Genomic DNA, 14314 nt, shown 5'->3' with positions numbered 1-14314 from the left:
CAAAACAGTTTCAAAATATTCTAAGTTCCAAAACTTTTAAAGCATTACAATGTCACAGTATCAGCACTAAGGCGTAAAAGCTATTCAAAATAGAAAGCATCATAATTATCCAATGCAAAAAATGCCACATTTCTCAAAGTACATAACTGGATATAAGTGAGCAAAAAGCTAAAGCAACTATTACTCAAAACATAATCCATGAACATACTTCTGCTTTTTCTTTCCAGTGAGATGAGTCAGTCAGTTTTATTTAACAGAAATGTTACTCTTTTGTAGTTCATTCAATCACATTGCCCACAAACAAGCTACGTTACATTTTTTTTTTTTTAAGACAACCTGCTGCTTATCTTAAACAACAACATAGAAAACAAGGCTTCACATTACAGGGTTAACTAAGCATTACAACTTTTACCAAGTATTATTATAATTATTGCCATATACTCATTCCAACTGAACTCCAAATATTGGTAAAATAGAAAATAATCACAACATTTTTTTTCGAAGACTGTCAGCATTATAAGGGTGGGCATTGTTGATTTTTTTTCATGTTTTTTCATTAAAACAATGTTGGAAGCTTTATGTTTTAAAAATAAGATAGAAGCTGAAGGCCAATTAAGATTTGAACATATTTTTGAACTCTGAGAAGATCTATAAATGCATACATTCCTTCACTTTATTTTTTCTGTCTTGACATATAATTTCTCATAGAGCAATGGGACAGTGTAATAGTGGTCAGAAAGACAGGAATCAGTACTGCTTTAATTTTATCTCAGCTAATGAAAACTATGTACTCTATCATATGTGACATCGCAAAACTTTAGAGTGGAACTCCAGTTCAATTTATTGTAATGCCAACAAGGTGCAAAGGTAAGGCATGAATGATCCATTCCACCTAACAAGGAGTTTAAATTTTGGATAATGATTTTTGTGCATAGTTCTAAGTGTTAAATTTTCAGAAAATCCTGAGAAAACTTGTCTCTCTTTTTGGTATCAAAATTCTCTTTGCTTTGAGAGTCACATTCTTTTTGCTCACATTCTACACATAACTTTGTTAATTCCTTCAGATGGGCATCATACCTTGAAGGCCATTATTTCCTGTAGCCTTTCTTTCATCTGATGGCTTCTCTGGTTTACTACAGACTCCAGTAAGGTCAGTCTTCTCAGGAGACAATCCAAAGTGTCTTCTATAACCTCCCTATTATCACCATTCTCAGGAAATATCTGAGTAAATAAATTCTTGTTCTTATCCACTTCTTCTGTTATGTCTTTGATTTCTTTGGCAAGAGACTGGTTTTGGAGAAAACAAAGTGACAATTAGATATTCTAGAAAGGAATCTAGCATACTGTCAAAATCACCATCAATTTTGCAGCGAGGTAGTAACATTTTAAAATTGTTAAAGACAAAGTTATGCAACTGACGATATAACTTCTGACAATAAAAACTTACTCTGAGAAAAACACATGATACAAACAAGATTAACCTGCCCAAATGATCCCTCCCTCTGAATAAGAGGCTCAGAAAAAGCGCATGCAGCTTCTGCCTTAACTGCTACATGAAAAAGCTTTTCTCTCTCCCTCAACTCTTATGTTGATAAGTTTGTATTCTTTCTATATCCAGAGCATTCCTCTCCTTTGTTTACTTAATTTTCAGTTTCAAAAGTGTCTGCTAATACTAAGAAAGAAGATAAATAGAGAAAAAAAAATAGAGAAAGAAGTCTTTGTTTAATTCTCTCCCGACCAGGCAAAATTTGGGTCAGATGCTGCTTTCTAAAACATCATCTATGCACTAAATAAAGTTATTTCTAAAAGCAGCAGTACATAGCAACTACAAAGAGATGACAGTGACATGTTATTTAAACAGGTTTCTAAAATTATCTTTCTAAACAATGACATAAAATGCTGCCTTACTGGAAATTAAAAGAAAGTCCAATTCATGGATTCTTTACCTCCTGTTTGCAGAGGTATGTTTCTGTTTCTTCCTCTGGCAGCAGAGCTGTAGCAACAAATACCTGTTCTTCCACACCATCTAGCCATAAGGAGGTAGATGCAACTCCATCATACAGCTTCTGTTCAAGATGTAGACTTTCCTTCTCCACCTGTCCAGTCTGAGTTAAAAAATAAAAAAAAAAAAACAAAAAACAGAGAAAAAGTAGAAGATCCTCTCTCATTACAAAGAGAGTGGTGAGGTACTGGAACAAGCTGCCCAGAGAGGTTGTGGTGCCCCGTCCCTAGAGGTGTTCAAGGCCAGATTGGATAGGGTCCTGGGCAGCCTGGTCTAGTATTAAATGGGGAGGTTGGTGGCCCTGCATGTGGCAGGGGGGTTGGAGATTCATGATCCTTGAGGTCTCTTCCAACCCTGGCCATTCTGTGATTCTGTGATTCTCTAACTTGGAAATGACTAGATTTCCTTTGGGAGCTAGAAGAGTTCTCACTGTAAAGTGAGTTCTGCTGTAATACCAATGTAAAGACAGTTGAAATGATTACCTCAGATGACACATCTTCAAAGGCCTGATTTAGTTCAACCAATACTGGTGACACAGATGATTTCTCCTCATCCTGTCCATTCTCCTTATACAAAGGCAGTCCAGAAATCAGTCTGTTCGGTCTGCTATAGATCTGCTGAGAGAAAAATATTAATCAGACTGCTTCTATAGCACGTAGGGCAAAAATTCAGCTATACAGATTCTACCTCCAACAGTGGATACAAAATAATGGCCCTTACAGGACTGTTTCATCAAGAATACTTTGTATAAAAGATTAATCAACAAGAAATTCAATTAAAGTGTAAAATAAGTAACTGCTTTTTATTTTAATTAATTGTTATCCAATGAATACAAGACATTCATATAATTGAAATTTGATTTTAACATCATATAAAGAATATCGTGCCTGGGACTTTTGACAGTAAAATACAGGATGTACATTAGCACATGCCTTGGAGTGTATCTATCTACTTTGATTAATCCCTGTTTCTTTCAGTAAAACTTCTGTGGCTGAAATCACTTGGGTCTTCATCAAATACCAACAATTGTCAAAGAACAAAGAACAAAAATTTAACTAATAACCTCAAACTGAAAATATCAGGTTTTTTCCTAAGTTGTCATGAGAGTTCTGGCCAAGTTTATAAGGACAGTTTATTACACATCACCCTGAACTACATAAATAGATCAAAATTTTGTCTAATTGTCTAATTAATTTTAATTTAATTCACTTATAGCAATGTAATTAAAATTACTGAACAAAAGCAATGCTAGTGGCAATATTTAAAAGTTTTTTAAATTACACAAAAAGAAAATGTTCCATGTTCTCCACTTTATCAGCATCAACTTAATGCATTTGCTATGCACATACTTTAGCTTATGTTGTGATAATTCTTTTCACAGAGAAAACTCAAGGAGAAATTAAAAATAACTACCAGTTGCTCTTGTTCCAAAGTGTTCTGGAGAAGCTTCTGCTTGGTACTGAATTTGTGGTTCAGGCTTTCCCATTTTATCTTCAGCTGTTGTTCGGGAGATGATTTCTCACCTTCCAAGCACAGTTCTTCAGAGAGCTTTTCAGGGTTCTCACTATAATGGGAAAATACAAAAAGTTTCAACAAAAACAATACTGTAGTGTTTATATCCTCTTTCAGTTCAGAAATTCTACTTTAAAGTTAAATGCTACTTTTTATTTTTTTTCCTTGTATTTGTTTCTCCGGGTATTAAAATAAGGCTGGTTGTAACAGGAAGTTATTCTTCGTAGATGAAGTAAAATGTATTTTTTAATATGCTGTTTAGAGCTGTGGTTACTCTGATTAAATCAGAACCCCTAAAATAAGCTGAGAATACACTGCATTGAAATGCAACCTTTAAACAAGTTTTATTTCAGTGCTTGAAATAAAAAAATATTTTATCTGTCTCCTTCCTCCTCTCCCCTCCTGACATACAAGAAGAACTTTGATTAGTACAGGACAAGCATAAGAGTTCACCTTTGGTAAACAGTGAATTAAGCTGAACATTTTCAGATTGATTACTTTTTTCTATAATATAATATCAAGCCACAGAGGGCAGCCTCAGATAGAGGGAGATTCAAGTTAAGTACTTTCAATATTATAAGAAGAAAACACATTGAATTATTAAAAATGCTGAAGAAAATAATAAATGCATTCTCTATGTGTAAGTCTTGGTTCCCCTGCCTCATGAACCACCTTCATGTTCAAGAAAAATCAAGGAAAAAGATAAAAAAGAAATCAAGGAAAAAAAAAAAAAAGATAGAAAGAAATCAAGGAAAAACTACAACTCTTGATTCTCAAGCTGATAATCTTCATCCTGGTTTCCTCTTTCAAAGACCTGGCCCCTGCTGCTTCCTCAAGCTCTGCATTGGCAGTAAGCAGCTATTTTCTTCCACCTCCTCTAAAGCAGAGATGAGACTTTTAAAGACAATTACTTCCCTGGAATCGTTAATTGAGCAAGAAATTATAGAGCAGAAATGAAATTCAAAACACACAAGGCTATTAAAAGAAAAACATTCTCTAACTCAATGCAAAATAAAATTAAGCAATGAGCATCTCATCTAGGAATATTTGCTTAGAATGACAAAACAATTTTGTTGTTGTTTTTTTCACATAGATAACAGCTATTATTCACATACTAATGCTGGACCAGAAAGCAATAGTAACTAATCTACTATTTGTCTAATGAATCCTAATAATTTGCAATTTTAATGTGCTTCTTCATAGTAAAAGGAATTTCTGAACATTGGAAGAGATCTATTAAAACAAAACAGTTTATGCTACTGTATTAACAGAACTCTCAATTATAAACCAGGACTCTAGTGTCCTGGGTGACATATAAAAATGACAGAACAAATATGAGAGAATTATATATGGAAGAGGAACATAAATAAAAGAGTGACAAGGGATATAGTCAAATAAATTTATTTCACAGAAAAAAAACCATTAAAACATACCTTATACATAAGCCTTCTGGAATACCATGCTGTGTTAGAATTTCTTCGCCACGGCATGCTACTGACCGAAGCAAATTCTTCTGCTCTTCCAGTTCTTGTTCCAACTCCTAACATAGCAAACAAACCTCAAACAGATTGCTTTTGCATTTGAAAGACATATCAAATGAAGACAGCTGAACTATTTCTGATACAGATTACTTGACCACGTAAACTAGCACAAAATCTCCGCTCAGGGAGACAGAAAAATTGGATACATAAACTGGATTGTTGAACTAATTGACTAATGTCCTGCAGTTCCTGGAATCTAAGCCATTGTGAATGCATGTGCATCATGCAAAATAATATATCATGTGATATGTGTATTTGTTGCTACTATGAGGACAGTATTAATACTTTCAATAAATACCACCATCTCCTTACAGTAGCTTAAAGAACTAATTCAGTGTAACGATTCTGGTACACAATGGAAGTATAGAGTGAGTAAATGAGTTGACCACAATCATACAGGATGTCTAGTCTCTCTAGCTGCTACAAACGTAACACAATACACAATTACAGGAACGGTGGACAAGGAACAGTGTAAAAAAGATTTCAGTGGAAAAAAACTAATAAGAATGCCTCAAGTGTATTGTTAAATATAAGCTAAAGATGGAAGTAAAATTCAAAACACCAACTTTCTGTTGCTGTAGAGTGCTCTGCTGTTGCTGCGATCGAGTAGTTCTTGCTTGCGCCAGCCATTCTTGGACACTGGGACTTTGTGAGGAAACCAAATCCAGATTGTTCTCCTCCTTTTCTTGTAGTGATCCCTGCTTTAAGAAAAAGAAATAGTTTAAAAAAAAACAACAAAACTCTTGTATAGGTTGCATGTCCAGCTCACTGTCTGAAAATTACATGTACGCCATCTTCCAACACTCATAAATTCTGAAGTAAGTTATGATTTCAGATTTCTGACCTTCACTACAATGAAAGAATGCTGTTTATCATTCTGGTAAATTTTATTTATCAGTAAGTACAGAACTGAATCTGGTTGGCAGAAAAGCAGAGAAGCATTTAACAGGTTATTATAGGACATAAACATATATAAGACAAGTATACAAGTAAGAAAGTAAGAGAGAAAAAGCACAACATGTTATATCAGAAAAATTAAGGAAAAAGACCCTTCATTTAGAACTTCTATCAATATTTTTCTAATGTGAGTGACTAGACAAGCCCTCTGCATGAGCACAGCAGAAGAGAACACACAGCTTAGGGTTTCCAAGAAGTGATTTATTAACTCCTTCAGTTCTGAAATCCATGTTGGCTGTAATTTAAATTATTTTAAATGTCAGTGTGATTAAATGAATTCAACACATCAGACCTATTGATAGAGACAAACCTGTAGGTCTAGCTGTGTGAATCAACACACGTCCCTGGATATGTTTAATGCTATTCTCAGTGCACAATTACTACTGAGTTTGCACTTTTTTTTTTTTCTATGAAAAATGACCATCATTTATCAGGAAAGCTAAAATTGTTAAAGGAAAGCACAGAATCTTACGCTGGTTACAAAAAAGCCTTTTGCTACAGGAATAACAGATTTGCAGAAATTCTGCTTGAAGGAAAATACAGCTTGGTCTTTACTATACTCTGGTCTTGCAATGCAACATCAGAGCATTTGCTGCGTACAAGCTTGTCTATGCTTATGGGAAATTACAAGGCGATAGCATGTCTAAAGAAGAGTGCATGTTTCTTATATGCATGACCAACAATGCTGTTATCATGTAATATTTTTCACAGTTAATGACAGCTAGAAATTAGAGTTTGGGGTTTTTTTTGTTTTGTTTTTTTTTTGTTTTTTTTTGGTCTATCTCATCTCAGAGCCTCACTCCATAGGAAATATAATAAGAAATATAAATATAACAAGATAAAATAAAAATAAAAATAAAAAAAATAAATAAAAATAAGAAGAACTGTTTTTTTCCCTGTTTGGGAAAAAAAAACCCAAAAAACAAACAAACAAAAAAAACACTATAAAAGAAGGGCTAGCATTCAGGAAGACAGAAGCTACATTGTATATTCTAGTTGACTGAGAAATGATTATATTTAATTCAATATCCTCTTCTGATCCAATAACCTCTAAGATCATCCCATTTGAAAATGTAGGTGTTTCACTGTCCAAATCTATTTTCTTCTATAATCCCTAGGTGAAGTCTAAAAAATTGCTTGCAATTTAGAAAGGAAATTTTGCATGCATGTAGTACCTGAAATAAGTCATATTCTGCATCTGGGAATTATTTTGTTACTATTATAGATATTAGAAAAACATCGAAAAATCTGTTTTATAAATTAAAGTAAGTTAAATGACACCATCATATTTTAAAATACAGCAGCAAAGGTTATTTTGATTGCATGTAATATATCTGAATTCAGTATTAAATTCCCACATGCCACTGATAACATTTTTCACTCGCCTAAATATATGTAAGAATAACATAACATTGAAGATTGGGTTAAGCATCTCCTTACTGTTCTTAGGTCAAAATATTAAGCACATTGTGTATTGCCTCAATCTTAGAAGCAATAGCAATAAACACTTCTGTTTTTTTCCTTTTTTTTTTTTTTTGTTCCCTGGGTTTTGCTCAAGCTATCTCAGACTTTATAGTTACTCAATTGCTAAAAATAGTTCTTAGCACATTAAGTGACTTTTCAAGCAAACCTCTCAGTAGAATTTAATCTGCATTACAAGCCAGAAATCTTTGAAGCTTATCACATTTAATTTGCACAGCAAAGCCCAGAGAAGAAGTAAAGGAAAATGGGGGAGGAGGGGAATGGGTGTGCCACAACAGAGCAAATTCAAAACCAGGAAGTCACATTACATGACTGGATCTCATGCATGCATTCACTTCTCCACATGCTAATTTAACCTGAAGAGCGACTAAAACAATTGTTAAATAAAATTAATCAGTTGCAGTAAGCAAATCAATGCTTCTCAGAATAGAAACATAGGATAAGATTGAGGTTACATGTTTCTACAATATTTTGTGCCGCGTAATGATTTCACTGAGTATATACCATATTTAAAGGTCTTTTGTTACTTGATGCTATCTGTAGTGCTGTGCACAATGCATACATGGAAGCACACGTTCAGGATTTTTCTTCTGTTGCAATAAGGGATCCTGCCTTAGTGAATATGGAATCTAAAGTGACTTTCAACAGGAACAGAGTATATTCAGTATATTCATCTACCTAGTTTATAATTGTCTTTTAAAGGCAGACAGTGAAACTCTATAGCTTCATCACGAAGCAGTGCTAGAAATGACAAGCTAAATTTTGCTAGGCAGTACTTAATTTTGGAGTGTAATTCCATTTACTAATTAAAGATGAATATCTCAAAATAAATCAGTAGAGTATTTTCACTCCTTTTCCCCATTGCATTACACTGCCATGATATCCCTCAAACTCCTACCCACTGGGACAACTGCAACAAGCCACTTACCTGAATGTTGATCTGTTTATCATGGAGAACTTTCTGCAGCTCCAGAAGACTGCCCTTCAGTGTCCTGAGCTTCAAAGCCAGCTGCTCTGCCTCATCCTTAGTGTGAGCTTTCCCTTCCATAAGCAAGTTCTCGTTGTGCACAGAAAGCTCTGACAAGGCCACCACCTTCTGTTCTATTTCAACCAGCATGTTCTGCAGCAGCAAAAACAAAGAAGCAAATTCATACATTTTCCAGCATCTCACTTTTCCTGGCAAGGAGACCTGTGGCCTACCTCACCTGCTGGAAAGCTAACAGCAAGTCAGTTCTTCATTACTTTTCTTTCCAGTCCCTTTCAAAGTCCTTATGAAAACATTTACAAACATTTGCATTTGTCATTTTTGTTTGCAGCCTTTTTTTCAAAATTGGTAATTGAAGAGTTGTTCGAAACATAAGATTTGTTGCAGATGAGATGCTACTTATTTTCACATTAATGGTAAATGGTGGCTAAGATGATAGTCTGACATCCATAATGTCAAGGAATAGAGCACACACAGAGTTACTTCTTTCCTCTTCTCCCATGTGCATTTAGTGAAATGCTTCCTACCTCCTCCTATGTGTTGCTCTGGCTGCATTGATAAGCTTCTCGGTGTTTGCTCTTTCTGATTGGTGCATGATGGACTTAAGGATTTCTGAATAATCCTCTTTAGTCTAAAGAGAGACTTAAAGTGACAAATCTCTGGCATGTTTATTCTCAAAAGCTACTTTATTGTTGTTCCATTAACCATTCACATATTACAGACATGGTACATATTTTATTCTTCCAAATTCAAAGCTCGTACTTGCTCAAAAACCTAGACTGATATCAGTTTTTTTCCACTGTTCACTGAAGAAATGTGTGCAGGATAAGATGTCTCTTAAATCTGGAAAAAAAAAGTAGGAATTTAAAAAAAACCCAAAACTTACTGTATCAAGATTTTAAAAATCAGTTAAAAAACTGAAGTACTAACTCCTGCCAGAGTCATGTATCCTAGAGATTATGTTTAAAAAAAAACATTATTGCTTTGTTCAAATTCACAAGTATACAGAGTGAAAAGGGGTCCTTAGTCTCCATCTGCCTTTTCTCTGTCTTATTTCAACTGTAATGTTCATACAGTTCTGAACTTTTCTTTAAAAAAAAAGAAAATCCCCATTCATTTGTGAATTTGGATGACATGGCTTCAAATCTTTTCAGTAGAAGCATGTGCAGTTGACTCTTATTGCAGTAAGATTTTCCTCACTGGTTTTGGTACTGTGTTGATTAACATTAAAATCATAGAAGTAATAACTACTGATGATTAATTTTTTATTTGGAGTGTAGGTAGGAATTACTCCTACAGAAAGCACAGCACTGTCTCAGCCACCAATGCTAGTGGGAGTGTGTTCTTCATCTGGAAAAGGAGGAGCGGGAAAGTACTGCAGGTGTTTTCACATGTATCAAGTGAGCTGCTCAACATCCCCGGTTTGGGAGGAGCAAAAACAGTAAGACAAACACATGGCCTTTATAGCAAAACAAACAATTCCTCTGAAAAATACCATGCTTCAAACATTCTTGCAATATGAATTTCTTGTCTTCCTACTGTTATGTTAACATGTGCTTTGTAAATCACTGTTTGCAATCTTTAAGAAGAAACGAATAAGTCTTTTATTTCACAAATAATTGATGAAACCAACTGAATATACATGGGGTGCTGAGGAGTTCAGAAACTTTCCCTCTACTAGTATATTGACTCACTCCACCCAATAATAATGTTAATGCTTACTATGAAGTTATGCCCTCCCTCTTTATCTAAGCACTACAGACTGATAATTTTACCTGACAATCTACCAGCTGAGCTTCCATATCCATAGGTTCCTCAGCAGTAAGGAGAGTATTGTCCAGCGTTGCACGGGTATTGAGTAGCCAGTGGTCAAGCTCATCAGCTTCACAGCGGTACCTTTGAAGAGTCTGTTCTTGTCGCTGTTCTTCCAGTTGCTCACTTAGTTTTTCCTAGAGGTATAAATTATAGAAATTTTTTACTTTTCAAGAGGAATACACCCTATCAATCACTTTAATTTTTTTGTCCCCTATCCACTCCCATCTCTCACAACTTCTACGTAGTATTTTTTTAAGCCATGATAAGTATTATTTCTTGTAAGTTGAAAACTTCACAAGATATTACCAAACATGTTTTTTGATGACTTAAATCCTCTAAGTCAGCATCCCACAGCCCAGACATCCTATCTGTCAGATATGGATTTGAAAAATTGTAGAATATTTTGGTCCCAGGTTGGTCCCAGAGTTAGTGGTCTGTGACATAAGGTCTGGTTGATGTCAAGTAACTAATTGTGTACGTAGGGGTCAAAACTCCTTGAGTCCTGTTTAACATCTTCATAGATGATCTGGATGATGAAAGCATGCTCCAAGAGTGTTTGCCCACAACAAAACTGTGAGGAATGGCTGACACATCAGAGGATCGCATCCAGAGGGACCTTAAAAGACTGGAAAAAGTACCTGACAAGAGCTTCATGGAGCTCAGCAAAGAGAAGAGCAAAGCCCCACAGGCTGGGGAGGGATGACTCCATGTAGCACTGCATGCTGGGGACCGATCAGCTGGAAAGCAGCTTTACAGAAAAGGACCAGAGGTCTTACTGAACACCAATTTGAACATAAATCAACAACATGCAAAGAGGACTAATGGTAAGTTGGGCCACATTAGCATCTGTGTTGCCTGAAGATTGAGGGAAGCAATCCTATTCCTCCACTCAGCCCTGGTGAGGCCACAGCTATTGTGTCCCATTCTGTACTTCAGCACAAAGTATATATGGAGCTATTGGATAGAGAAAAGGGGATTTCAGAAATAAGAAACAACTAGAATGAGACAGTCAGAGGATGTTTATACGTATCAGATAGTGTGTGATCTGAGTATGACACAAGTGGTGTGCAATGAGGGGTGGAGATTATACTGGGTTTGGCAGGGATGGAGTTAACTGTCTTCACAGCAGTCTGTACAGTGCTGACTTGTATTTATGACTAAGACAATGTTGAGAATACACCAATCAATATTTGGCTGCTGGCCAGGGTCAGCCCACCACACTTCTGTTCACGAACCCACTTCACAGATCTGAGCTAAAACATCCTGTTTTTAAAATAAATCTTCTAATCTACTTTGATGAGCTGAGTACACATGCAGTATGAAAATGCAGACCTTTATATGCAGGGTAAAATCATCTGTACAGGTTTTCTGATTGCCTAATTTTTATGGGGAAGTTATGAGAAAGTTTGAATAATTTAAAGAATAATGCTAAGTAAGAAGTATCCCAGGCAATTAAGAATTGAAAGTTCTCAAAATTCGGTTATTTACATTAACTCTACAGAAAAAAAAAAAAAAAAAAAAATATTGCTAATCCAAACTCAACAGCAAACTGCTTTCATTTCTTATTCTAGCTGTGTTTCCAAATCCTTGAAACTTCCTGCAAGATTTTGTCTGTGAAATCAGAGGTATATAAAATGTACATTAAATTACTGAGTATTGGCTACATACCATATTTCTATTTCTTAGTCAAGAATATTGGAGCATACTTCTGCTAATGTATCAAGATAACTGTAGAATCCTGATCATATTTAGGTTTAGTGTTTGACTTATGTTTTTTCTTACAGTTATTTACTATCTTCTCCTAAGTGTCATCAAGATTATGTACGGAGCCAAAGCTACAAACAGTAAGATCCTTATTCTATTTTGAGCTTTTTAATTTTAAATTAAAAGGCATTTTTACTTCTAAGAAGAAAATTTCTATATTAAGAAAGGTATTTCCTAAGAATATGTTCACTACCTGAAGTTACTGCACAGAACTAATGCAGCTGATCCACCCCATGACTCCTCTGTAATCCTCTGTAACCCAGGTAAATCTACAGAGCCAACTGTCAGCCTCTCTTCAAGAATCTGTAAATAATAGAAATTATAAAGGCAGCAGTTGCTGCATTTATGATTTCATTGTTTCTATTCTTAGAAATACAGCAGTAAATCTGCCTTGCAGCATTCAAAGTAACAAGCCTGTACCAAGCTTCAGCATGAATACATTTTCTCCCCAGTATAATACACACCTGCTGCTTAACACACAACATTCCTACATGTAGCAATTGAAAAACAAACAACAAACAAACAAAAAAACCTATAATTTTTGTGCCAAAGATAAAGAAATAAAGAAGCATATCTTCCACTATAACAGTTTGTGTGCACATCGCTGAGAAGATGAGCATAGACAACAATGCAGCAGTTTAGAAGAGGTATTACTTCAATGTTTTAACTTTCCCACTTCTCTTGTCTCCCGGCTTGGAGAAGTGACTGCTCAAAAGTTTCAGCTTCAATGTAGATAACCATTTTTTATACTTGCATTACTTCTTTTAAACAACAAATACCAAGAAAATAAAGCAACTATTGAGAAAATGTCAAAGAAGACATTAAATGTATATATATATATACATGCACAATGAATTTCCAAGTTCCACCTAATATTTTAACGAAGAAGAGATGGCATAAGAAGATTAGTAATATACTAGTGAATTGAATTGTGAGAATGAAAATGAATTCTTTTAATTAGAAGCATTCAATGGTGACTAAGATCTTTGGTCAAAAGTGGCCCACAAAATCTGGAATGTAATCCAAAAGAGGCTCTTCTAGAGTTTTCTGGTACCTCTAATAGCTGCCTTTTTCCTGACGCCTTCATTCGAATTGTGGCCATTCGCTCAGCCAAGACCGTGAGAGTGGACTGCAGCGCCAGCTGGTCGGCAGCTTCTGCATCCAGTGATTCTGAAACCAGCTCCTGTGCTAATGATGTCTGAAGCTCGGTGATTTCTTCTTGTAACATTAGAATCTCATCCATCAAAGCCTATTTAGAAATGAGGGCAAATAAACTGGTTGTATCACTCAACAGAGAGAAGAAGGTATCTAAGGATGCATATCTTTTATATAAAAGACAAATTGTCCAAGGGAGCATGAGGAATACAACATAATACAATATATCACTGTCGGATTTCATTACTTATCTCAAATTTCAAACAATTACTTCTAGTGATTTTTTGTAAATACTATATATATAAGTTTGCTCTTTCAGCAAACTTTCTGAAGGGTATTCAAGTAGATACTGTCAAGATAATGAGTGAGTGAGTGAGTGAGTGAGAGAGAAACACATCAGTTGAGTGGATTTCCAGGCAGAGATTTACTAACTGGACAAATAGCTTTCAAGAATATCCACAAACATTCAGAGATGAACTCCATGATATCCTTATCATAGTTTTTAGCCTAGATAGATACCTAAGAAAGGATGCTGCATTACCACTCTCTTAGAGCAGTTTACTTTCATGTCTATGAATACATTTGGTGCTCAGGACATCATGCAGTGCTGCAATAGCCAAATGTTATCCTTTAAAAGTCACAGGGTTCGTAAGGAAGATCCCATCAGACAGTTCTGAGCTATCAGAATTCTTTGATGGTTACAACTTTGGTGTATGTCTAATTACTGATTGATCACTTGATAAAGAACAATTGAGATGAACTTGCGGCTCTATTTTGCATTTGCATACAGTACTAACTCAATTTTCCAACATCTGGAGCAAGGGAATGACCAGAGTGCAATTTAGACAGCATCATGACAGAACTGTTTCTCATTCAGTGTATTATTTCAGGAAGTCTTTTGTAACATGTTGGCACTTCGGCACAAGGATGTGTACTCTGATGAATAACTTTGCAAGCAAAATCAACATATGGCATCAGACCTTTTACATCCCTAACATATTTTGGCGTAATTATTTGAAAGTAAAAATTGCAAAATACCAGAGCAAACATCTTACATTTTCATTGCAAACACAGTGAAAACGAAAAGAAAATGAATCAAGC

The 14314-nt window shown here is 35.2% G+C and overlaps 1 protein-coding gene across 1 annotated transcript in view; it reads right to left on the bottom strand.

The window, feature by feature from the left end:
• The window catches only part of SYNE1 (spectrin repeat containing nuclear envelope protein 1), a 274529-nt gene that overhangs the window by 74063 nt on the left and 186152 nt on the right, over window positions 1–14314 (bottom strand). Inside the window, exons 93-101 of the mRNA XM_042812608.1 lie at window positions 13113–13307; window positions 10255–10428; window positions 8423–8614; window positions 5622–5753; window positions 4948–5054; window positions 3416–3566; window positions 2485–2619; window positions 1947–2105; window positions 1078–1287 (exon numbers count right to left, since the gene is read on the bottom strand). Coding sequence (XP_042668542.1) covers window positions 1078–1287; window positions 1947–2105; window positions 2485–2619; window positions 3416–3566; window positions 4948–5054; window positions 5622–5753; window positions 8423–8614; window positions 10255–10428; window positions 13113–13307 — 1455 coding nt within the window. The remainder of the gene's footprint in view (window positions 1–1077; window positions 1288–1946; window positions 2106–2484; window positions 2620–3415; window positions 3567–4947; window positions 5055–5621; window positions 5754–8422; window positions 8615–10254; window positions 10429–13112; window positions 13308–14314) is intronic.

The sequence above is a fragment of the Centrocercus urophasianus genome, unplaced genomic scaffold, assembly GCF_019232065.1.
Source record: "Centrocercus urophasianus isolate 14NV4802_14NV808 unplaced genomic scaffold, USGS_Curo_1.0 seq_10, whole genome shotgun sequence".
Taxonomy (NCBI): Eukaryota; Metazoa; Chordata; class Aves; order Galliformes; family Phasianidae; genus Centrocercus; species Centrocercus urophasianus.
Note: the sequence above shows the minus strand (reverse complement) of the source record. Positions and strands in the feature narration are given on the sequence as shown.